Raw genomic sequence first — 24,710 nt, 5'->3', positions numbered from 1 at the left:
ACAATACCAATCAACCAGACCTCCCCAACCCCAGAGTTCCCAGGGACTAAACTACCAACCCAAGAGTACACATGGAGTGAACCATAGCTCTAGTCACATATGTAGCAGAGGATAGCCTGGGAAGGTTTGATGTCCCAGTGTAGGGTGGTATGGGGGTAATGGGGTGAGGAGGGAGCGTGTGCTAGGATAGGTAAGGGATGTGGAACAGTCAGGGCAGGGGGGACCTGGAGGTAAAAAAAAGTCCAAACTGTTTAAATAAATAAACAAGCAAACAAATAAATAAAGCTTAAAGAAGAAAAGGAAAGAAAAGAGAAAAGAAATGAGCTGCCCTCAGCACCTCTTTCCCTACACTAGAACTGTCATCTGTTGATTTCTTTTTTTTATTAGATATTTTCTTCATTTACATTTCAAATGCTATCCCCAAAGCCCCCAATACCCCCCCCTGCCCTGCTCCCCAACCCACCCACTCCTGCGTCCTGGCCCTGGCATTCCCCTGTACTGGGGCATATAATCTTCGCAATACTAAGGGCCACTGCTGTGGACACATATACTATCTAAGTTGAGAAATGCACTAAGTTTAATCATTAGGGAAATTTTTACTTCATCATTTTATGGTCTGTATTATAAATATGTATTCATTAATCATTTAATATTTGTCTTCAAAGTTTAGTTTTGAAGTCTGGAACATGCAATTTTTGCTCCACCTTTGAGTTTAATAGTCCCGCACTCAGTTAGAGGAGGAAAAGGCATCAACTGCTTTAAAACTTTAAGAGTTCAATTTGAATTGATTAAACTTCTTGGTAAGTGACAAAAATGAGTAATTAAAGGATATGTCTGCAATTCTATGATCATTTACTAAATGTTAGAAATGATTATTCAATTACTATAATAAAATAGCATAATAAATACATTATAGGAAAATCTTTTTAAACATAAAAGCATTTGCAGACTTAAAACATAAGTAAATAACTTGGGATAGAAATTAATGAAGATGATGGTTTCTTCCATCAACACCTAGTTATATTCATGTATTATTTTTAGATGTGTTAGACTGTGAGACAGGCATTAGTACATTTGGAGACCATATAGTAAGGATTTCTCTTATAATTCGCCCTGTCCCTCTGTAAGACTTAAAATATATTTTCCTCAGTTGTGGTTGTAATGGTCTCCATTTGTTGTTGAGAAAAATTTCCTTGTTGAGGGGTGAAAATAAAAATACATATTTGACTTCACTAGCCTTGGGAAGATGGCTAGGTGCCCAAGCATGATTTCTGCACTCCCCCCCTTTTTTTTAGCATTCCTTGAGTCCAATTACAGAGGTGCTTGTTACTGCCAAAGTACATTTGCCACTACTGCACCATTAAGATTACTGTCAAGTTAGTTGTTGCGATTTATAGGTGTAATAGTTAAGTAGTTGGCATCCCTCCTTTGGAAACCTGTATGCAGCCTTCTGGAAAGTTGGTCCTTAGAGAGGAGGAATTCAAGCCAGTTACAGCTCAAAGATCACTGTGCCCTGTGTCTGAGGCATACAGTGTCTTTTGCTATAGTGCCTTACCTTGGATAACCCTGACCCGCAACTTAAAACAGGCATATCATGCCCACTGTGGGGTTTTGCTTAGAAAGTTTGGAGTTGGCTCTAGAAGGAAGCACTGTCAGCCCAAATAAGAAAATTTCATTCAAAGTATGTATGTGTATTTATACATTGACTTACTTACATAAGTGTTTTAGGTAGATAGCTAATGGTCTGTTTCCTTATGATATCAGACATCCTTCCTGTCGTTTTACCAGTTTCCTTTCTTCCAGATGTAGCTCCCTTTTCCCAACCTTATTAGAGCTCTCTCCGTGCTCTTTTGATTTCCTCTTCATACCCCCTCGTAATACAGAAATGAGGAGCACAATCCCACCTGAAACATCTGCAACACAACTCTTGCACTGAAGTTAGGAAACACTGCAGAAGAAGGGATGCAAGGGTGAAGTTTACCATAAAATCTCCTAGAAATGTCAGATTCTACACTTGTGTCGTTCTTACCACCATAGCTGCATAAACATGACCTATATAAAGATGATGCCACAGACATGCTAATGCAGAAGGAAAAGTTTCAAAATGCCTCAATTCTAGATAAGAGCTACAGCAACTCTGGAAGACTGAGAGTGGGAAGAATGGTCTTCCTGGGTAAAAGCGCCCTAATGTCATTCTTGAGTTTTCACTTAATCTACATCATTTCACACAAAATAATCATGCCCCACACATAATCTCTCTAAAAACTACAGTCTTTCATTTTGTAAATATACTGTCATTTATTCACACAGTCCTCTACTGTTAGAAACCGAGTGGTTAGTAAATAGTTGTGTATTGTTCTCAGCTCCTGCTCTCAGCAGCTATGCATGTGTACGTGTACCGCTCTGGTGTACATCATTTCAGGTAGAATTTGAGTTACCAGGTAGCATAGATATTAAATTTTGGGTAGCATTACTAAGCTTCCATGTAAAGAGATTATTTCAATTTGTATTCACATCAAAATTTAAAACTAGCATTATAAATGTATCACCAAATAAATTATGTGATAATATGATGTTTAAAAGTTAATCAAGAAACTATCTTCAATTGACAACCATTACCAAAGAAACAATAGGTTTCTCCAATAAAGACTGAATGGATTTACAAACCAAACATAAGGGCAGTACACAGTCAACACTGACTAGACCTGAATGGTGGTTTTGTTTGTGTCTCATAGAGCTCTTTTTTACCCCCTTTTTTCCCCATACTGCACGATTGCTTATATGCTGTTGTTTCCCTTTTTGTGTTTTTTTTTTAAATAGGTTTTGCTTGTCTGTATATTTCTTGTACTTTAAAAAATGGCTTGTTTTATTTGCTTGCTTATTTTTTATAGATGGCAAAAGCCATGAATTAGTGAAGAGGTGGGAGGAGATGAGGGAGAAGGGGAAACCATAATCAGAATATATTCTATTTTTAAAAAAGCATTAATTTTTTAACACAATTTCAACAAAAAAGTTATTTATATACTTCACCTAAAAATTATACGAAAATACAGAAAAAAATAAGAGACACAGGATGAGGGGCTTCCATAGGAAATAGGGAAAGAATTCAAGGTCAAAGGTACTACATGTTAGAAAAAAATAAAGCTGTCAAATTTCAGAATAAAAATTATTTTAGCTCACACGATAACAGCTAATTAATTACTAAAACAAGTAGAGTAAAGACAACTTTTTAAAAAAAGAAAGGTTTCAAAATTATTTCCAGGCCTAGTGAGATGATTCAGTCCGTAAAGTACTTGTGCTAGCATAAAGTCCTGAGTTCAAATCCTTACACTTATACAAAACTGTTGAGCACTGTGGTTGTACTGTGGTTGTGTAAGGAAGTGGGGACAATAGGGTCCCCACAGCTTGCTGACTGGCCAGTCTAGCTCAGTCACTTAACTTCCACTCCTTGTCAAATCAAATAATGTGGAGAATGACTGAAGAAGAATGTAGCATTAACCTTTGTACATATTTAAACATGTTTAAACATACGTGGTTGTACACATATATGTGCATAGATGATCAAATACATACACATACTTCACACATAAAACTTGTTTTTCTACTGATCCTCTGATGAATCTAAAATATAAGGAAATATATCAAGAAAGCAAAGAATCCAGGTAACAACTAAGGGGCATCTCAGAATAAGAGGATGGCAGCCTTAAGAAACGAGCCAGGGAAACTTGGATAAAAGTCCACAAGAAAACAAAATAGCTCTCAGATGAAGAACTAAGTCTAGATAAGTCTAGGAGATAATCTGCTTAGATTTCATCATGCTAAAAATTACTGTTAAGACAATGAAGATTCAAAATACTCATCATTATAAAAGACATAAAACTAAAATAAAAAACTAAAAATTTATGAGTTATCATTTTTTATTATATCCCAATCCTAATTTTCACAAATACTATTGACATCAATAATATCCATTATGCCCAAGGAATAAAGTGTACAAAGTAGCCCTATCTTTTTGTGGGTTCTTCATCTAAGATACATTGATCTAGACCTATTGATCCACCATAGATGAAAATATGTTTTAAAACATTTACATAGTGTACATCTTTATTATTTCCTAAAAATATAATAGAGCTGTAGGTCTCCCTTCTTCTCGGGTCACTGGTCGCTGGCCCAGGAGGTCAAAGAGAACAAAGTCCAAGAATAGGGTTTTTAGACAGCCCGGGAGTACAAACAGAAATGACACATTCAGTGACCAGCTTCAGGCTATTTGGAGACAGATCTACTTTAATCTGGGTGAAATAGGGTTATATATTTGGGGGGATGGGGATAAGGCTATCCAGGGTAGGCAAAGGTCTCTGGCTGAAGGCTAAGGTATTGAGATGAGTCATTAGCATGGAGAGGCATTCCAGGTGCGTCAGGTGTTTGTTGATCTGGTTCTTATCTAGAGAAAGGAAGCTGAACCTTTAATCTCAACAAGGCTATGTGACATTCCACAGGTAGAGGTGGGGGTGGGGGTTCAAGGTCATAAGACAAGGTCTGAGAAGGAGAAGCCCTGATGGTGAAGGGAATCCCCCATTTTGTGCCTCCACATATAAGAAAGATTTCCAGTATATGAGGCATTACATGTATTCCAGAACTGATTTAAAGTATACAAAGGGATGTCTGTTGGTTAGACACAGAAACCACAGTATTTCTAACTTCACTTGATGTGAACATGTCTAGATTTTGCTAATAGAAAGGAGATAATCCATGTAGTCTGTTTATCTAACAAACACAAGTCCTGTGTATCTTAAGAATTCTCAGGTGTCAACTAGACCTTCTGATAAAGTTTGACTGACCTTTTCACAGGGGTCACCTAAGACCATCGGAAAACATTTACTGGTGAGATGGCTCAGCGGGTAAGAGCACTGGCTGCTCTTCTAAAGATCCTGAGTCCAAATCCCAGCAAGCACATGGTGGTTCACAACCACCCGTAATGAGATCTGACGCCCTCATCTGGTGTGTCTGAAGGAAGCTCCAGTGTACTTACACATAATAATAAATAAATCTTAAAAAAAAAAACCATTTACATTACAATTCAGAAAAGTAGCAACATTACAGTCATGCAGTAGTTATGAAAATAATATTATGTTTGGGGGTTAGGGAGTGTCAACACAACACGAGGAACTGTATTGTAAGGACACAGCATTAGAAAGGTTGAAAATCACTGTCACAAAGCTTTTCACAGAAACATTATTTGTTTAGTTTAGTTTTTTTTTTTTTCTGAAACTAGGCCTCATTGTCCAGACTAGTCTTGAATTGACATTTTCCCATGTCAACCTCCAGACACCCCTACACCCAGCTCTCCATAGTGCAACTCAATCAGCCAAGGATGAGATAAGGATGAAGTCACTGAGGTGTCTCCTTAACTGCATGCATATTTTTTATTAATTAGGTATTTTCTTCATTTACATTTCCAATCCTACCCCCAAAATCCCCCAAACCCTCCCCCCACTCTCTTTGCCTCCCATTACCACTTCTTGGCCCTGGCATTCCCCCGTACTGAGACATATAAAGTTTGCACGACCAATGGGCCTCTCTTTTCAGTGATGGCCAACTAGGCCATCTTCTGATACATATGCAGCTAGAGACACGAGCTCCGGGGAGGGTACTGGTTAGTTCATATTGTTTTTCCACCTATAGGGTTGCAGACCCCTTTAGCTCCTTAGGTACTTTCTCTAGCTCCTCCATTGGGGACCCTGTGATCCATCCAATAGCTGACTGTGAGCATCCACTTCTGTGTTTGCCAGGCACTGGCATAGCCTCACGAGAGACAGCTATATCAGGGTCCTTTCAGCAACATCTTGCTGGTGTGTGCACTGGTGTCAGTGTTTGGAGGCAGATTATAGGATGGATCCCTGGATATGGCAGTCTCTAGATGGTCCATCCTTTCGTCTCAGCTCCAATCTTTGTCTCTGTAACTCCTTCCATGGGTGTTTTGTTCCCAATTCTAAGAAGGGGCAAAGTGTCCACACTTTGGTCATTTGTTTTAAATCTAGAAGCATTTAAAGGATTGCAGGGCCATCTACTTTACTTTCCCCCTTTACACACACAAGCAGAAACGCCTGAAAAGAAAGGGAGAAGTCAAAGACTACTAACACATTGAGTAACTCAAATTATAAAGATACTGAATCATAGATGTGTGGATAAATAATAAACTTTCTTACCTGAGTACTGTATTATGCAATGAAGCCTATTAAAGACTAAAACCACCAACCCTGGAAACCTTGTAAGTACTTACAGGAAGGTATTTGATAGGCACCATTCTTCCCTAATGAAATCTTAATATATATTTTATAATCAAGTTCTAAATATAAGGGATAGAACACCTATCATTTTCTTTGGAGTTGAAAAATTCTAGAGAAATCTTTGTTACAGACCTCACACCCACAATGTTAGCCACAATGAAGCCATAGGTAAAAGATCATGCCCTTCATGCAGTGTTCCTCTAGGACATGGCTTACCTGCTCGAGAGGATTATGATACATTGATATGGACATAATTTAGAAATTGAAATAATATATAAATAATCTGGTGATAATTCATACTATATGGAGATGACAATGTCTAACCTGTAAAATATTAAAATTGACTTGTACACCAGTATAAAAACTCACAGGACCTCAAAACCCTAATGATCAGCTAACCCTTTCTACACTATGAAAACAGTGTGAAATCTCAGAAAACAACAAAATAAAAAAAAGCTGAACTACCATGTTAAAAGCAAAGAATGGGACTGCACCTTGCTCCTGTGGATCTTCCTCTGCCTGCTCCCCTAAAATGCCATAAATCCTTCCCTACCACCAGAGCAGTAACTGTAACAAGTGAAGCCAGATGGTAAAAATCACTTCATCTGGATTTAAAAATGACATACATTTTTAGAAATTCATGATGGATTTCATACAATAAACTTCTTATTTAAAACTAAAGAAAATGTAACTACCTAAAACTAGAACTTAGGCAAGCCATATATTTACAAATGAATTCTTTCCTTTCAAAGAATCACAATTTACTATGGTTGAGAAAAGTAGAGAAATAAACAATGAAGAACACTGTTATATTCTAAACATTATTTCCACTTAAAAGGTTAAATGGTTTACTATTCTAATGTTATTTAAAACAAAAACAAAAAAACCTAGCACTTCCATGTTGAGCAAATCAATAATCTATCCATACAAAGATATTTCACAGTTTCCTCCACACAGTTTTACCTCAAAAAGCACATCAACAAATGTTCTACATTAGACAAAGCAGGTGACACTGGTGCAGGGGAACAGAACTCCATGAGCATCTCACCAAGTGCTTGCTGTCTGGAATTCCTCAGTTCTTGACTATTATTTTCAAATACTTAATGAACTGTACACACATTTTCCATGCATGTTCTCTCTAAAACATATACTGTGTTAAAATCACAACCAGAACCACTGAAGAAATAATTTACTAACTATATCATAAAATAAGACAGTTTAAAAAGCACTAATTTTTGTCATTTTAGTATATATTTCAACTTAGTAAATGAATATTTAATTATTCTGACTTCTTAATTGAATAATCAGTTACTACATTTTTTTCTACAATCACAATTAGAGTAGTACCCAAATAAAAGTTGCATGTTTCTTTGCACAGGTGGATAAAGCATTAACTTAAGGAACTCATAAAGCCAAACTTTGAGGATTCACAAAATCTACTAAGAAAAGCATTCTCTAGGATTTGTCTTAAATGCTATCATTATATCCAGGACAAAAGAATACTGAACATATTAAAATATTTACTGTTCTATTTTGTAAATATATATCCAAGATATATTTACAATGTTAATTATAAAATATACTGTCATTTTTAGAAATAAAATATATACATAGACACATGTACCATTTCTAACATACCCTCTCTATCATAAATGTTTTTTACAAGACAACAGTTTTTGAGGAATATTCCTAGTAACATATAAAAGAAACTCATACTTTGTGAAAACTGGCTCTTCACTGAATAACTTAAAAGACTTATACACAACAATTGAACATTAGAACAATACTAGAATAGAAAAATATTCTAAAATATTACAATTTAACAGTTTATATGATTATTTTAAGCTTGAAACATTTTATTTGAGGGCTCAGAATATTATTTAAATTCCAAGACCATGTCCTGACTGTATGTCCCTCACGGGACAGATTACCTATCATCAGCAAGTCTCCTTCCCTTTTATCTTCATGACAGGACGAAAGCAAAACATTCCAAGCACAATTAAGGTTCGTTATGTTTGGGGGTTTGTCAGAAGTATTTCATTGTTAATGATGATATGAAAGAAGAGTTAAAACTCATAGTTCATATTGTTAAACAAAGAAAATAAAAAAAATTTTCTAACATGGGAAAATTTAAAATACTCATTTCAAAGACATTTAACCCTTTACGTAAACAACAATATCACTACATTTTCCTGCATCACTGCAAAATAATAATCATACAAGTAAGGTAAATAAAGGCTTAATAAGATTATGCTATGAATATATTTCTGAAAATGATAATAAAACTGTTCTATGCAATAAAACAGAATGATAAAATGCCCCCCAAAACAAAGGAAGATTCACTTACATCCATAGCTCTCTTAATAAAAGGTATCTGTGTGCCACTGTCCAGATCTTCATTAATAATAAGCCTTCTAGCCCACTGACCTGCCCTGACAACACCACTACCATGAATTAAAACCATCAGTTTCTGTGGATTTGTCAAAGCATCCTCACTCATAAAGATAAAACTCTTTGGTTCACTCTCAGTGGCATCTACCTGTAATCAAAAAAAAAAAAAAAATTAAATAATAAATAAAATGTTTTTTGGTCAAGCATTCACACAATGAGAAAACAACTAACGGCTACTACAAATGATTGAATGGTTATTACAGAATCACTTCTTAAAAAAAAACTTACATAAAAGAAAGATAGTAAGATCTAGCAATTGCATAATAGATTATCAAGCAACACAAGTATTTTAAATATAAAAACATATAAAAAGAATAATTAAAGCATGTATCCCTATGTTGTTATTGTATATTTAGAATTGTATTACCATCTTACATTAAAATAACTAATTTTGAAAGCATCCCGTGGTCTAGATATGATCCAACTGCTCTTATTACTCTCGTTATTCACAATCCCACTGAGGTGTCACTACCACAACAATCATCAATAAATGAAGGAATTATATTTGGATAAATTTAAGTTATAGGCTTACACAGCATACAGCCTATAACTCTATAACTGAAACAGATTGTACCTATCATAAAAAAACAGAAAGGCCAAACTGGAATATATAAATACCTTAGCCAGAACAGTATAAACTATGAAAAAAAAAACCCTATCTAAAACTCCAAGTTCAAGGTGCTCCATTTAATAGGGCTTTGAAACGACATTCAGATTGCAAACACAGGCATGCACAACAACCACTTGTACATGCTAGCAACTTATTTATGCTTCACTTACTCAAGGATTATCCATTTATATCTAGTTAATAAACATATAATAAAAATTAATTTTTATTAAATACAACTTCAGTTTCAAAGATATTAGAAATACTATAGAAGTCCAATTTCTGATCATTTCATTACATATGTACATGAAGCTCTATGGTACATCAATAAGAGCCAGGACTCAGAATGGAAGCCTTATACAACCAGGTTAAAGCCAGAACTAACAACTAGTAATGTGTCCTCTAACCACAACTACATACATAAATGATCACTCTATATGCTATATACTGCACCAGTTCTTGACTCCAGCAAAAAATTATGTTCATACAGGTATCATTGTTAGAACACACACACACACACACAATTCTAAAAAAAATTCTTAGAAGTGAATCTAAAATTTTAAAATCTAAATTTTCCCATTCATTCAAAATGTACAGGAATAGAAAACCAAACCTAGGTTTAAAACAATATTGGTCTCATTATCTGATGTTGCTATGTGTGTAAACAGAGCGCAAGAGCAACCGGATCAATAGGAACAGAATGGCTGGAGCTTATGCATAGCTACAACTTTTCAGTGAAGCTTTTCTTGTCTACAAAGAGCATCTCAAACTTTTCCTCGTGAATCTCTACTCCCTTTCTGTGTCTTTTTCACAACACACAGAGCAATCCATCAAAGTGTATTCATTCATAGATAGATGACTGATGTGCATGCATGTGCATGTATATATGCATGCATGGGAGTGCATGTGTGCATGCATGTGTGGCATACAAGTGTGGGTGCATACATGTGTATGCCTTTGTGTGTATATATACTCATTCATCTCTCTCCACTACAGGTAAATCTAAAAAGAAATAATATTTTCTAATTTATATGAGGCACTATTCTTAGTCTATAACCGAGACTAGACCTTATAGATACTCAGTAAATAAAGATTAAGAACCTTTGAATTATGAAATCATACTATTGACAGTGATGTCCTAAGGATACAATGATTTTAAATGATTCAGAATATTAATAGCTAAAATGCACACAAAAACTTAAATAAACATAAAAAACAATCAAATTGCAAAATATACTACAGATCTGAATAAAGAATTCTCAAAAGAAGACATAAAAACTAGGCATGACACTACTACTGAGGTTATGGAGCACTCATAAAAAGGGACCTAGCATGCAGCTAAAAGAGTCAAATGCAGATATTTGCACTCAACCAATGGACAGAAGATTCTGATCCCTGTGGTCGACTTAGGAAAAGGCAGAAAGAAGCTGAGGAGGAGGGCAACCCTGTAGGAGGACCAGCAGACTCAATTAACCTGAACCCCTGAGATCTCTCAGACAATGGACCACCAACCAGGCAGCATACACCAGCTTATATAGGGCCCCCAACACATATACAGCAGAGGACTGCTGGATATGGGTTCAATCAGGGCTGATGCACCTAACCCTCAAGAGACTAGAGTCCCCAGGGAGTATAGAGGTCGAGTTGGGTTGGGGGGGGTGGAGGGTGGAGACATCCTCATGGAGACAGGGGGTGGGAGGAGGTATGGGATGTGGAATAGTTGGAGGGTGGACTTGGTGGGGTGATAAAATCTGATATAAATAAATAAATAAATAAATAAGAGAAAAAAAAAGAAGACATAAAAATAGCTGATAATTTTTTCAATGTGTTAAACATCAGTAGCTACCAAGGACATGCAAATTAGTAATATCAATTCCATCTCACACCCGTCATAATGGCAATTATTAAAGAACAAATAACAATATATACATATATATGTACACGCACACACACACACAGAGTCTTCTTAGTCTTACATTTCTCTCATTTTCTCTTCTACAATGTTCCCTGAAACTTACATAGGGTGGTGTAAATATTCCATTTAGGTCTAAGCAATCAGTGGCCACTAACTCTCAAACCTAGAGCAGCGATAAGTTTATGCATTTATTGCCATTCATTGCAAACAGAAGACTCTTTGATTAAGGCTGAGGATGATATTTTCTGAGAGTATGAGTATTTTGAAGGATGTATGAGGCCATGTCAATTTAGCTACACAGCAATGGTGCATGCCTCCCCATTTCCCAAGGCTTAATACCTAATTTCATATCTATATCTATATACATATATACACTCATATATACAAATATATATACATAAATATACATATGTATGAATGTATGTAATGTAATGTATGTATGTATGGATGGATGGATGAATGGATGAAAGCCCAGGCATAGAGAGACAAATGCCACATGTTCTCTCTCATGTGGGCATTCTAGCTTTGAATCTTCAGATGTATGTGTTTAACTTGTACTACTTATAGAAGGAAGAAAATGAGGAAGTAGTCACTAGGTTAGGGGACTCTTTCAGGACAGAGGGGATACTAGAAAGTAAATAACAGAAAAGTAGAGAATAAGACTCTCAGGGATAGAAGTACTTAACCATGGAAGGGCTGGAGGGCTGGGGAGATGATAGAGCAGAGGGGGAGTTAAACGAAAGTGAAAGCAAGTATGAAACTTGTATGGAAATAAAGTTTGAATGGTGTATAAAAACTTAAAAGATTAAAATAAAACAAACAGAGGGAGGATGGATATCCAGGTAGTATTGTTCACAAAAGCCTAGGAATATTAAACAAAATTTCTAGTGCCAGATATGAAGCACGTTTCTATGAATAATTGGTCAGGGAAGCCTTCGGAGATCATGAAAAACATACAGGCCTCTGCCACTTATCCTCCTAATTACCAACTAGAACTAATTAATAATTCCCTATTGCTGAAGACATGAGGCCATATTCATTGCAAAACATAGAACAATAAAGGAAGAAGTGAATTAAAAGCTTCCTCTCCACTGGCTAGCTTACAGAATCCTAAAAGCCATGGTGCAAGCTCCTGGGGGAAAAAGGCAACAATCGCCTCCACCAGCTGTGAGACCTATGAATTGCACTAACTTGCTAAGCAAGATGTCCCCACTAGTGCAATGGTGGTGCAACTGTTACTGGAATAAACCACCACTGTCTTACTGAATTTGATGTCTCCTTCACAGGAATAAATTCATGTCTGGTATTTTATAAAAACCAGAGTCTGAGAAATCTTAAACCTTGGGAAATGGGAAGGCATGTACTAAACTGACAAGGCTTCATACTGCCTACTGAAAACTTATACCATCAGACAAATATTAGCCTTAATCAGAGAAGTTTTTCGCAGTGAACGCATAAACTCATAGCTGCCCTAGGTTTAAGAATCAGTGGCAGCTGGTTGCTCAGACCTAAATGGAGCATTTACACCACCCTTTGAAAATGTCAGGGAATCCTGAATAAGAGAAAATAGGAGGAATGTAAGAACCAGAAGAAAAGCAAAAGTGCTACTTCTAGGGCACAGTCATGACAATAATAATCCTATTAACAAGTAAGAGTTTCTCCTCTTACACAAGTTAGGCTTGTCAATCAATCAAGGATACAGGTGGAGGCTCATGGGGCCCTATCCCACCTATAAACTATTCAGTACAGGTGGATTATAGAGAGAAAAACAGCTACTATCTTCACTTGTGTACCCACAGAGGAGCCCACCAGGATCTAATGAACAGTTCCAAACTAATGGTCACAAAGAAGTCATTTATTAATCCAAGTTCCCAAATAGTACAATTGTTCTGTTTGTCTGAGATTGGGTTGTGTGAGTTAGACTGGCTTCAAGGCTGCCACAGAATAGAGGATGATGCTGAACTCTTAACCCCTTGGCTCCAGTGCAGTGTGCAAAGGTAACAAGCATGGCTACCTCCAGTTCCTAAACATCATTTCAAGCGATGGAAAATTACTCCATTGAATTCAAGAACAATCTCTTTAACACTAGAAGAATAATTATTTTCAAAAAAGAAAAATGCTATAATCCTACTTGAGAATTTTTTCATGAGACTAAAGCTAAAGGTAGCCATGAATTAACTTGAATTGACCAGTTAAAAAAAGTCATTGAAACATATGTGAAATTCAGAGTGTCCTATGAAAGACGACACAGAGATCAAGCAATGTATATAAAAATATGAATGGCAGGATGAGAAGGGCAATGTGTGTACAAACCATTGGGCAGAACTGACCAGAGTAAACCAGAAAAGTGACTCTGAACATGCTTCATATAAGGTCGTGCTAAATTTATATAGCAAAATATTTATATAAATAAAATGGTGTTTCCTCACTACCTCAATAAAGTTTGGAAATGACTACAAAGATGTTTATCTCAAACATTGCAAGCAACTAACCTAAGCCTTTTAAAAATAAAACACAAAGGCCATTCTAATACAGTCCAATTTACATGTTCCCAGATCATGAGACTACACCAAATAATTTATAGCACTTAGCAGTTCACTGTGGAATACATGTGAACACCAAAAAGTGATGTTTCTCTTAAACAAAATGTAAATAATAAACTAAAATGAAATTTCGTGAGAAATTATTAATCACACTCACATCTCTAGCACTCATGTGGGCAGGAATGTGGCAGTTGAGGACAATTGTTCTTATTACCCTGTGCTTGTGCAGAACATAAGCATGATCATGACTGTCACGCCTTTCTTCCCCAAAATGCTACCACCTTAAAAGTGATGGAAGGACCCCTCTACTGAAGGTCTTTAATCCTTAGTTCAGTAACAAGGAGAAAAGTTTGCTAATATTCTTTCAGTAGAAAAGAATATTCTATTAAAAAATCAAACAAACATTATCAGTACTAACTCGTACTTAAGAGAAAGCAAGAGAGAAGTAATCGTTATTGACGAATAACTTCCACATTATGTAACATGGAATCATTTATGAAAGACAGACCTTTTTAAGCTTACAAAGGGATTTATTAACCAAACAAAAAACACAGTGCAAATCTTTCTGTAAACTTACATAATATGTACATTAAATTTAAAGTGAGAATTACCAAATTTATAAAACAATGTTGTCAATCTAATTTCAGGTGTTCTCTTTAGAAATTTTAAAATTCCATCCAAACCACTCTCATTTAGCCAATTGTGGTCTGTGCTATAAATCTAGAGAGCAAAGAGCACTTCAAGATTTCCAAAGACTCAAAGGGGGGACCTTAGATGAATGCCCCACAGCAGGGAAAGGGAACTTATAGAGTCCATCTCCAACAGGAAAACAGGACATCAAGTGAGGGATGGGGTTGTCATCCCACAGTCACATAACTCTGACCCATAACTGTTCCTGTCTGAAAGAATTACAGGGATGGAAATGGAGAGGAGCCTGAGGAAAAGGAGTCCAGCAACAGGACCAAAGTGGCATTCAGCTCAAGGGGAGATCCCAAGATCTGACACTATTACTGAGGCTATGGAGATCTCACAGAAAGGGACTGTCCCTCGAAAAACCCAACAAAAGGCTGAAAGAGTGAAAGGCAGATATTTGCACCCAACCAATGGAGAGAAGCAGCTGACCCCTGTTGTTGAATTAGGGAAGGCTAAAGGAAGCTGAGGAGAAGGGTGATCCTGTACTAGGACCAGCAGTCTCAATTAATCTGGACCCCCCAATATCTCTCAAACACTGGACCACCAAACATACAACATACACCAGCTGATATGAGACCCCTAACACACATACAGCAGAGGACTTCTGGGCCTGTATTCATTCAGAGATGATGAACCTAACCCTCAAGAGACTGGAGGCCCCAGGGAGTTTAGAGGTCAGGTGGGGTGGGGGGGTGGGGGCATTCACGTGGAGGTGAAGTGGGTCGGGGAGGAGGTGTGGGATGTGGAGCAGTCAGAGGGTAGATGGGGGAGAAGGTTAATGGAATATGGAGTGTAAGAAATAAATTAAAAATAAACTGAAATTTATTTTTTAAATAAAATTTTAAAAAAAGAAAAGACTTCCAAAGAGGCAGAAATGTTATAGTCAACAAGGGACAGGATATGGATAGTCTCAAGAGTCTTTAAGTGTTCTTCTTTAGAGACCGAATAAACAAATTTATATAGGTCGTTTGCTTGCTTCCTTACTTTGAGATTCCATCTCACTATAGAGCCCGCAAGCTGGCCTGGAAATCAATAGAACCAGGCTGTCCTCAACCTCACACAGATCTGCTGGCATTTCCCAACTAAGTTCTGGGATTAAGGACATGTGCCACAATACCCAGCTTTAATACACATTGTTTACAGAATAAGAAAGTGGGTCTTCATGGAATTCCTGCCTAGAAAAGCTGCTAACCAGGAGTGGAACCAGCCAAAGAGAAACAATTCTGTTGTAGTAAACAAAGCTGAAAAGATTTGGAGATCTGAAGAATTTGACCTCAGACATGGAGATGCAGAGTTTGGAATTTGCCCATCTGGTTTTTGGCCTTCTTTTGGTCCAGATTTCCTCAGTATGAAGTTTTGGAATAGTGATGGTGGTGTGTGATCTGCTTTTTATTATTTTAATTTTATAAGGGATTGCAGTTACATGACGGGATGAATCTCTGAAGAGACTTTGAACTTTGGACTTTTAACATTATTGAGACTGTTATAAACTGTGGGACTTTTGCAGTTGAACTAAATGTATTTTGCATTACACTACTGGAAGGTATAGCCCCCATAAACTCATGTGTTTAAACAAGTCTATGGGACCAAGGAGTAGAATGGGGTAGTAGAATATGCTTGGTCCAGGGAGTGGCACTATTAGGAGACGTGGCCTTTTGGAATAGGTGGGTCTTAATAGAGTTAGTGTGTCACTCTGGGAGTGAGCTTTGAGTTCTTTCTCCTAGCTGCCTAAAAACCAGTCCTCTGTTTGCCTTCAGAATAAGATACAGAACCCTCAGCTTTTTCTCCAGCACCATTCCTGCGTGGACACTGCAATGCTTCCCACCTTGATGATAATGAACTGATCGTCTAAACTTGTAAACCAGCTCCAATGAAATGTCATTTTTAAGAAAAAAAAAAAAAGGCAGACATGAAGTCAAGAGTTCTGACTCCCCAAAGGACAAATACTGACTGCAAATTTTAGATTTCAAGGCTCTCTTGAAAGAATCTATGATTCAAACTAGAGCAAGGAATGGCATATCTGTGGCATGCAATAGCATTGTCTTTATAATTATATTAGTGAGAGTTACTTAGTAAATACTTATTGACTTGAATGAATCAATGAATGAGTAATATTAATTTCTACAACTAGAGGTTACCTACAAAAGATTAAATAAAAAATAGTTTTTACTGGAACTATGTAATCAGAGGTGAAAATCTAAATAAGCAAGGTATCTTCAAACTCCTCAATAACATGACCCAGGGTATTAAAAATACTCTGTAAAAGTTCAGAGAAATTATCTATATATAAAGTTTTATGTATTAAATGAATTAATTTCATTGTCATCTGGATTCATGTCATAAAATGAAAAAGTTGCCAGGAGCAGTAAAGATTACCTAATCTAGTCCAGCAATCATTTTACACCGAAGATTAGTATCTTTTCATTTTAAAAGCTTAGTGTTTTGTGATATAAATTAAAGATACATATATGCATGCAATAACAATCAAGAAAAGAGGAAGCCATAAGTTTAAAAGAGATAAGTGGCTGCGTGTTGGGTGGGAGGAGGGAATATTTAGAGGGAGGAAAGGAAGGAAGTGCGTAACGTTGTAATTAGATTAAAAGTCAAAAAAATTGATAAGACATTTTGTTTAGAATTTGAGACTAAAAACAAATCTCAAATGTTTACATCCCAAAATTTCAAAAGTATACAAAATTTCCAAATATTCCCCTGATAGAAAGAACACTAGTAATATTTTAAAAAACAAAAATCAGAAATGATTTTGGTAGTGTAGGGCGGGGAGCATTTTCTGTAGAAAAAAGGGGCTACAAATAGCTTAGTTGTAAGAGCAGCAGGGTCTACTGTTACAAAGGACCCAGGTTCAATTCCCAGTATCAACCCATGGTCATACTCCACAATAACACTACTTCCAGGATATCTGATGCCCTGTGTGAGCCAATACACATACATGTAGACAAGATACTCTTTAAATATAAAATTAAATAAAAAAATTTAAAAAGGAAACCTGTTTTGAAGACTCAAACAATACTTAAAGAGTTAATTAATACTTATTACAATGTAAAGTACACCGAAACAAATATGAAACCATGTTTTATTTGTTTTATACACAACAAATAAAAACAGTACATGAAATGAGAAGAGGTCATCACTGTGGTAAACGCCATCAGCACTGCTCCTCTTTTATATTTGGAGTGATATTTTGTAAGAACTATTACAGAAGAGTAAGCAGACTTACAGGCATTGAGTTATTAGGATCAACAGATACTTAACCTTAACACATACTTTAACATACTTTAACACATAACACATACCTTAACATACTTAACACGTAGCAGATACTTTAACCTTAGCATAGTTAACCAACAATAAAATTTTTCTCCTGGACTGAAAACTATTTTATATAGAACAAGGCATTTTATTTGGAATAAACACTTTTGAAAGTTGAACTTACTGGAATAGAGATTTTTTTCAAATTACAGTCACTTTCCAGGAGCTCATAAACATATCTTGTGATGATCTAAGGAGGAAAGAAATAAAATATTAAGATTCAATATCATCTACTCTCAAGATAAATTTTTGATAAATTACTGAAGTCACTGTTATCTCTTCTCCTTCAAAAGTTGTGGTGTCACACCCAGGCTCTTACCAAGTAGGTAACGCTTCACCTTCTGTTGCTATGTGGATGGCTACGAAGGATTAAAACGAGTTTTACAAATTCCTGGAAAATACATAAGACTTTCTCTTTTGGAAATGAATAACTTGAAGTGTTCCAGTGTTTCTAGAAATTGCTTCGTTTATCATGTCTCCATAGATTTTACATACAATGTAACTGCTCAAGGAATTTTCTCTCGCCCCCATGAAATCAAGAAAGAAGAATCTGTGAGAAGTATTATGAGCAGAAAAGGAAAACCAACCAGACCAGGGCAAGGGCTGTCAATCCTGTGTTAATGATTCAGGAAATATGGTCTCTTCAAGGATATCCACCCCAAGTCCTGAACATTTGTATGTGTAAGTCACATGATAACAATCCCAGTACATATGACTGTTCTTAAAGACCTTGAGAAAAAGACCAGCTGGAATTAATGAGGTGGTTCGATTCAAATCACCTACGTACTTGAAAGTGGAAAGTTATAGAAGTATGATGTGTTACAGACACGTCAGGTAGGAAGGCCTCAACTAGCTTTGCTGGGTTTGAAAGTTAAGAAAAGCACAGGCCAAGAGATATGTCTTCTGGGGACCTATATTTTACAACCAATATAAACATGAAAGTTCAATGCTATCCATGTGCTGAATTCTGCCAACAACACAAAAAACAAGCAATTGATTCTCTCTTCTAGCTTAAAAGTGCTTGCCCATACCTTCATTTTTCTCTGGTATGTCTCCTACTGATCTGCAGAATTACAAGATAATAATTTTTATCATTTTACACAAGAAACTAATGGTAACTTTTTAGAGCAGCAATATGAGACATATTTATTTGGTAGGAAATAAGCAAAGACTTAGAAGGACTGGAATAGGAGCAAATGTTTAATAGGCAATTTGAATGACCACTGTAAGAGTATTTCTCCTCCTAAAGATGTCTGTAGCTACCTGTTGGCAAAATATCTCATACATTTATTTCAGTGGGAACATATGTCAGTCTTTGTAAAACAAAAGGAACATGTGTCCTTATTGAAAGTTTGAGCATCTTCTGAGTATATTCGCAGGAGTGGTATTCCTGGATCCTCAAGTAATATGTAGAATTCTCTGATAAACCGCCAAACTGGTTTCCAGAGTGATTGTACCAGCTTACAGTTCCACCAGCAATGGAGGAGTTTTCCTCTTTCTTCACATCCTCACCAGCATCTGCTGTAACCTGAGTTTTTGATCAAAGCCATTCTGACTGGTGTGAGGTGGAATCTCAGAGTTGTTTTGATTTGCCTTCCCCTGTTAACTAAGGGTGTTGAACATTTTTTTACCTGCTTCTCAGCCATTCAGTATTCCTCAATTAAGAATTCTTTGTATAGCTCTGTACTCCATTTTTAATAGGGTTATTTGGTGTTATGGAGTCTAACTTCTTGAGTTCTTTGTATATATTGGATATTAGCCCTCTATCATATTTAGGATTGGTAAAGATTTTTCCCAATCTATTCGATGCCTTATTGTCTTATTGACAGTGTCATTAGCCTTGCATAAGCTTTGCAATTTTTTAAGGTCCCATTTGTTAATTCTTGATCTTACAGTACAAACCATTGGTGTTTGTTCAGGAACTTTCCCCCTGTGCCTGATTGTTCAATACTCTTCCCCACTTTTTTCTCTATAAGATTCAGTGTCTCTGAATCTTATATATTTATATGTGGAGTTCCTTGATCCTCTTAGACTTGAGCTTTGCATAAAAAGTTAAGAATGGATCAATTCACAGTCTTCGATATGATAACCTCCAATTGAGCCAGCACCATTTGTTGAAAATGCTCTTTTTTCCACTGAATGGTTTTAGCTCCTTTGTCAAAGATCAAGTGACCATAGGTGTGTGGGTTCATTTTTGGGTCTTCAATTCCATCCCATTGATCTACCTATCTGTTGCTGTACCAGTACCATGCAGTTTTTATCACAATTGCTCTGTAGTACAGCTTGAGGTCAGACATGGTGATTCCATCAGAAGTTCTTTTATTATTGAGAATAGTTTTTGTTATTCTAGGTTTTTTGTTATTCCAGATGAATATGCAAATTGCCCTTTCTAACTCAGTGAAGAATTGAGTTGAAATTTTGGTGGGGATTGCATTGAATCTGTAGATTGCTTTCGGCAAGATGGCCATTTTCACTATATTAATCCTGACAATCCATGAGCACGGGGGATCTTTCCATCTTCTGAGATCTTCTTTGATTTCTTTCTTCAGTGACTTGAAGAGCTTATAAAGATCTTTCACTTCCTTAGTTAGAGTCACACCAAGGTATTTTATATTATTTGTAACTATTGTGAAGGGTGTTGTCTCCCTAATTTCTTTCTCATCCTTTGTGTAGAGAAAGGCCACTGATTTGTTTAAGTTAATTTTATATCCAGCTACTTTGCTGAAGTTGTTAATCAGATTTAGGAATTTTCTCATGGAATTTTGGAGGTCACTTATGTATGCTATCATATCATCTGCAAATAGTGATATTTTGACATCTTCCTTTCCAATTTGTATTCCTTTGATTTCCTCTTGTTGTCTAATTGCTCTGTCTAGGACTTCAAGTAGTATATTTAATAGGTAGGAAGAGAGTGGACAGCCTTGTCTAGTCCCCGATTTGAGTGGGATTGCTAAAAGTTTCTCTTCATTTAGTTTGATATTGGCTACTGGTTTGCTGTATATTGCTTTTACTATGTTTAGGTATGAGCTTTGAATTCCTGATCTTTCCAAGACTTTTATCATGAATGGGTGTTGGATTTCATCAAATGCTTTCTCAACATATAATGAGATGATAATGTGGGTTTTTTTGTGTGTGTTTGTTTATATAGTGGATGATATTGATGGATTTCTGTTTATTGAACCATCCCTGCATCCCTGAGATGAAGCCTACTTGATCATGATGGATGATCGTTTTTAATTTGTTCTTGGATTTGGTTTGCGAGAATTTTATTGAGTATTTTTGTACTGATACTCATGCTAAGGAAATCAGTATAAAGTTCTACCAATAATGAAGCTTAGATCTACCACACGATCCAGTAACTTCATATTTAGTTATAGACCTAATTGACACACTAGAGATAAACTTGTCCATCCATGTCTACTTCTATACTATTGACATTAGAGAGGAAACAGAAACAGCTTGGAGGTTCACAACAAAAAGACAGGTAAAGAAAATATAATCCATACACACAAGTATATGTGCATAGTGAAACCTTAGAAACAATGGGGAAAAATATATCTTTGTTCCTCCTATGTTCTTCACCTCTGCAATTTTGTTGCAATGGCTAAAAGTTAAGATGTCACAAAAGAGCAATCTACCCAGCCAAAATGTCTGTTTCTCTCAAAATGTAATGTTTTTATCATTTAGATATTCTTTTATAAAAGTGAAAAAAACCACAACCCTGTAGGTGCAACAACATTATGAACTAACCAGTACCCCGGAGCTCTTGTCTCTAGCTGCATATGTATCAAAAGATGGCCTAGTCAGCCATCACTGGAAAGAGAGGCCCATTGGACACGCAAACTTTATATGCCCCAGTACAGGGGAATGCCAGGGCCAAAAAGTGGGAGTGGGTGGGTAGGGGGGAGGTGGGAGGGTATGGGGGACTTTTGGGATAGCATTGGAAATGTAATTGAGGAAAATATGTAATAAAAAATATTAAAAATAAAGTGAGAAAACCTAAGATTCAGAGGTATAAATGTTTCCTTCCTCTCTGACTTAGAACCAGAACACAAATTATTCATAATGTAAATACTCTTCTTTTGCTGTGCTAAAGTACCATAACCAAGGCATCTTAAAAGGTATTTAATTTGGCTTACAGTTTCAGAAAGCAAGAGTCCATGATGGCAGAATGAAGGAACAACTGAAAGTTCATGTCTTATTCTATAGTCATTAGGCAGAAAGAGAGTACTGGGAATCAGGAAGTCTTTTGAAACCTGAAAGCCAAACCCCAGTGACACACTTCCTCCAAAGAGGCCACACATCCAAATCCTTCTCAAAAAATCCCAACAACTAAGGACCATGAATTCAAATACATGAGCCTATGGGAGCCATTCTCTTTAAATCCATAATAATTAATAACATTCAGAACATTTCAAAAAACATACATTCTAAAAGAGATCTATCAAGAGATATTATTTATGGTTTTTTATGATAATTTTCTTTTTTTAATTAGATATTTTCTTTATCTACGTTTCAAATGTTATCCCCTTTCTTAGTTTCTCCTCTGAAAATCCCTTATCCTCTCCTGCCTCTCCCTGCTACCCAACCCACCCACTTCTGCTTCCTTGCCCAGGCATTCCCTATACTGGGGTATAGAACCTTCACAGGACAAAGGGCCTCTCTTCCCGTTGATGACTGACGAGGCCACCCTCAGCTACATATGCTGCTAGAGCCTTGAGTCTCTCCCTGTGTTCTCTTTGATTGGTGGTTTAGTACCAGGGAGCTCTGGGGTTACTGGTTAGTTCATATTCATTCTTATCTCCTTGTACAAAGCTCAAGTCTAAGTGGATCAAGGAACTCCACATAAAACCAGAGACACTGAAACGTATAGAGGAGAAAGTGGGGAAGAGCCTCAAAGATATGGGCACAGGGGAAAAATTACAGAACAGAGCATCAGTGGCTTGTGCCATAAGATCAAGAATCGACAAATGGGACCTCATGAAATTTCAAAGCTTCTATAAGGCAAAAGACACTGTCAATAAGACAAAAAGGCCACCAACAGATTGGGCAAGGATCTTTACCAATCCTAGATCAGATAGAGGACTGATATCCAATAAACACAAAGAACTCAAGAAGTTGGACTCCAGAAAACCAAATAACCCTAATTAAAAATAAGGTACAGAGCTAAACAAAGAATTCTCAACTGAGGAATACTGAGTGGCTGAGAAGCACCTAAAAAATGTTCAACATCCTTAATCATCAGGGAAATGCAAATCAAAACAACCCTGAGATTCCACCTCACACCAGTCAGAATGGCTAATATCAAAAACTCAGGTTACAGCAGATGCTGGTGAGGATGTGGAGAAAGAGGAACACTTCTCCATTGCTGGTGGTTCTGCAAGCTGGTACAACCACTCTGGAAATCAGTTTTGCGATTGCTCAGAAAATTGGACATAATTCTACAGGAAGATTCAGCAATACCTTTCCTGGGCATATACCCAGAAGATGCTTAAGCTTGTAATAAGGACACATACTCCACTATGAACTTATTTATAATAGCCAGAAGCTGGAAAGAAACCAGATGTCCCTCAACAGAAGAATGGATAAAGAAAATATGGTACATTTACACAATGAAGTACTACACAGCTATTAAAAACAATGAATTCATGAAATTCTTAGACAAAAGGATGGATCTGGAGGAGATCATCCTAAGTGGGGTAACCCAATCACAAAAGAGCACACATGGTATGGACTCACTGATAAGTGAATATTAGCCCATAAGCTCAGAATACCCAAGATACAATTTGCAAAACACATTAAACTCAAGAAGAAAGAAGACCAAAGTGTGGATACTTCAAGCCTTCTTAGAAGGGGGAACAAAATACCCATGGACAGAGTTACAGAGACAAAGTTCAAAGCAGAGACTGAAGGAATGACCATCCCGAGACTGCCCCACCTGGGGATCCATATAATAAACAACCACCAAAACCAGACACTATTGTAGATGCCAACATGAGCTTGCTGACAGGAGACTGATATATAGCCAGTGCCTGACTAATACAGAAATGGATGCTCACAGTCATTCATTAGACACAGCACAGGGTCCCCAATGAGGAGCTAGAGAAATTATTCAAGGAGCTGAAAGGGTTCGCAGCCCCGTGGGAGATTATTTCTATTTTAATAACCCATATAAGAAACAGGAACACCTCTCCAATGACCATCACAGTTTAAATAGCAATCTTCAGTCTTCTGAAACAACATCAAGTACTGTTACCAACTCTCAAGCTCTAGACATTTGTCATTCTTTGAAGTATAAGGGGATGAGAATGAGAACTCATTTGGATTTGCTCACAAGGACCCACATCAGATGGTGCAGAACTGCCTCTTAATTCTGGATCTAGTGGTTCTGACACCATCTTCTGAGTTCCAAGGACACCAGCATTCATATGTATGTGTGTACTCACACATGCATGCATGGGCATGTGCACATGTGTATGTGAGCACACACACAACCTAAAATTAAATAAATAAAAGATTATAAACTTATATAATCTTTTATTGGTGGTGCACGCCTTTAATCCCAGCACTTGGGAGGCAGAGGCAGGAGGATTTCTGAGTTCAAGGCCAGCCTGGTCTATGGAGTGAATTCCAGACAGCCAGGGCTACACAGAGAAACTCTGTCTCGAACACCCGCCCCCAAAAATTATAAACTTAATCTCTTCCCTTGTCACAGACTCCTACTGGTATGATACACTTTATGTTGCTACAGAAAAATACTTCCCCACAGTTACATCTTCCTGTTTGACTAATCTATGCCTTAAGCTTATGGTACCATTGCTCCGTAAGAAGTTATAATGTAAGATAACTATCATATTCGAAAGAAAAGCAGAAATACTTCTTAAACA

The 24,710-nt window shown here is 36.7% G+C and overlaps 1 protein-coding gene across 13 annotated transcripts in view; it reads right to left on the bottom strand.

Annotated features, from left to right (window-relative positions):
• Fam172a (family with sequence similarity 172, member A) overlaps positions 1–24,710 on the bottom strand; it is a 457,564-nt gene that overhangs the window by 322,905 nt on the left and 109,949 nt on the right. For 10 of the 13 annotated variants that reach the window (XR_001780804.2, XR_003950473.1, NR_028109.1 and 7 more), the window contains 2 exons: positions 17,948–18,013; positions 8,635–8,826 (listed from right to left, as the gene is read on the bottom strand). The exons of 1 other annotated variant lie outside the window; for it this stretch is intronic. Coding sequence is in view for 9 of the 12 variants with exons in the window: in XM_006517352.3 (XP_006517415.1) it covers positions 8,635–8,826; positions 17,948–18,013 (258 nt within the window). In the remaining 3 variants the exon portion in view is untranslated. Of the gene's footprint in view, positions 1–1,297; positions 6,105–8,634; positions 8,827–17,947; positions 18,014–24,710 lie in introns of those variants that run through there. 2 more of the 13 variants (XM_017315582.2, NM_001163420.1) reach the window with 2 other exon arrangements.

This window comes from Mus musculus, chromosome 13, assembly GCF_000001635.26.
Source record: "Mus musculus strain C57BL/6J chromosome 13, GRCm38.p6 C57BL/6J".
NCBI classification, from domain to species: domain Eukaryota; kingdom Metazoa; phylum Chordata; class Mammalia; order Rodentia; family Muridae; genus Mus; species Mus musculus.
Note: the sequence above shows the minus strand (reverse complement) of the source record. Positions and strands in the feature narration are given on the sequence as shown.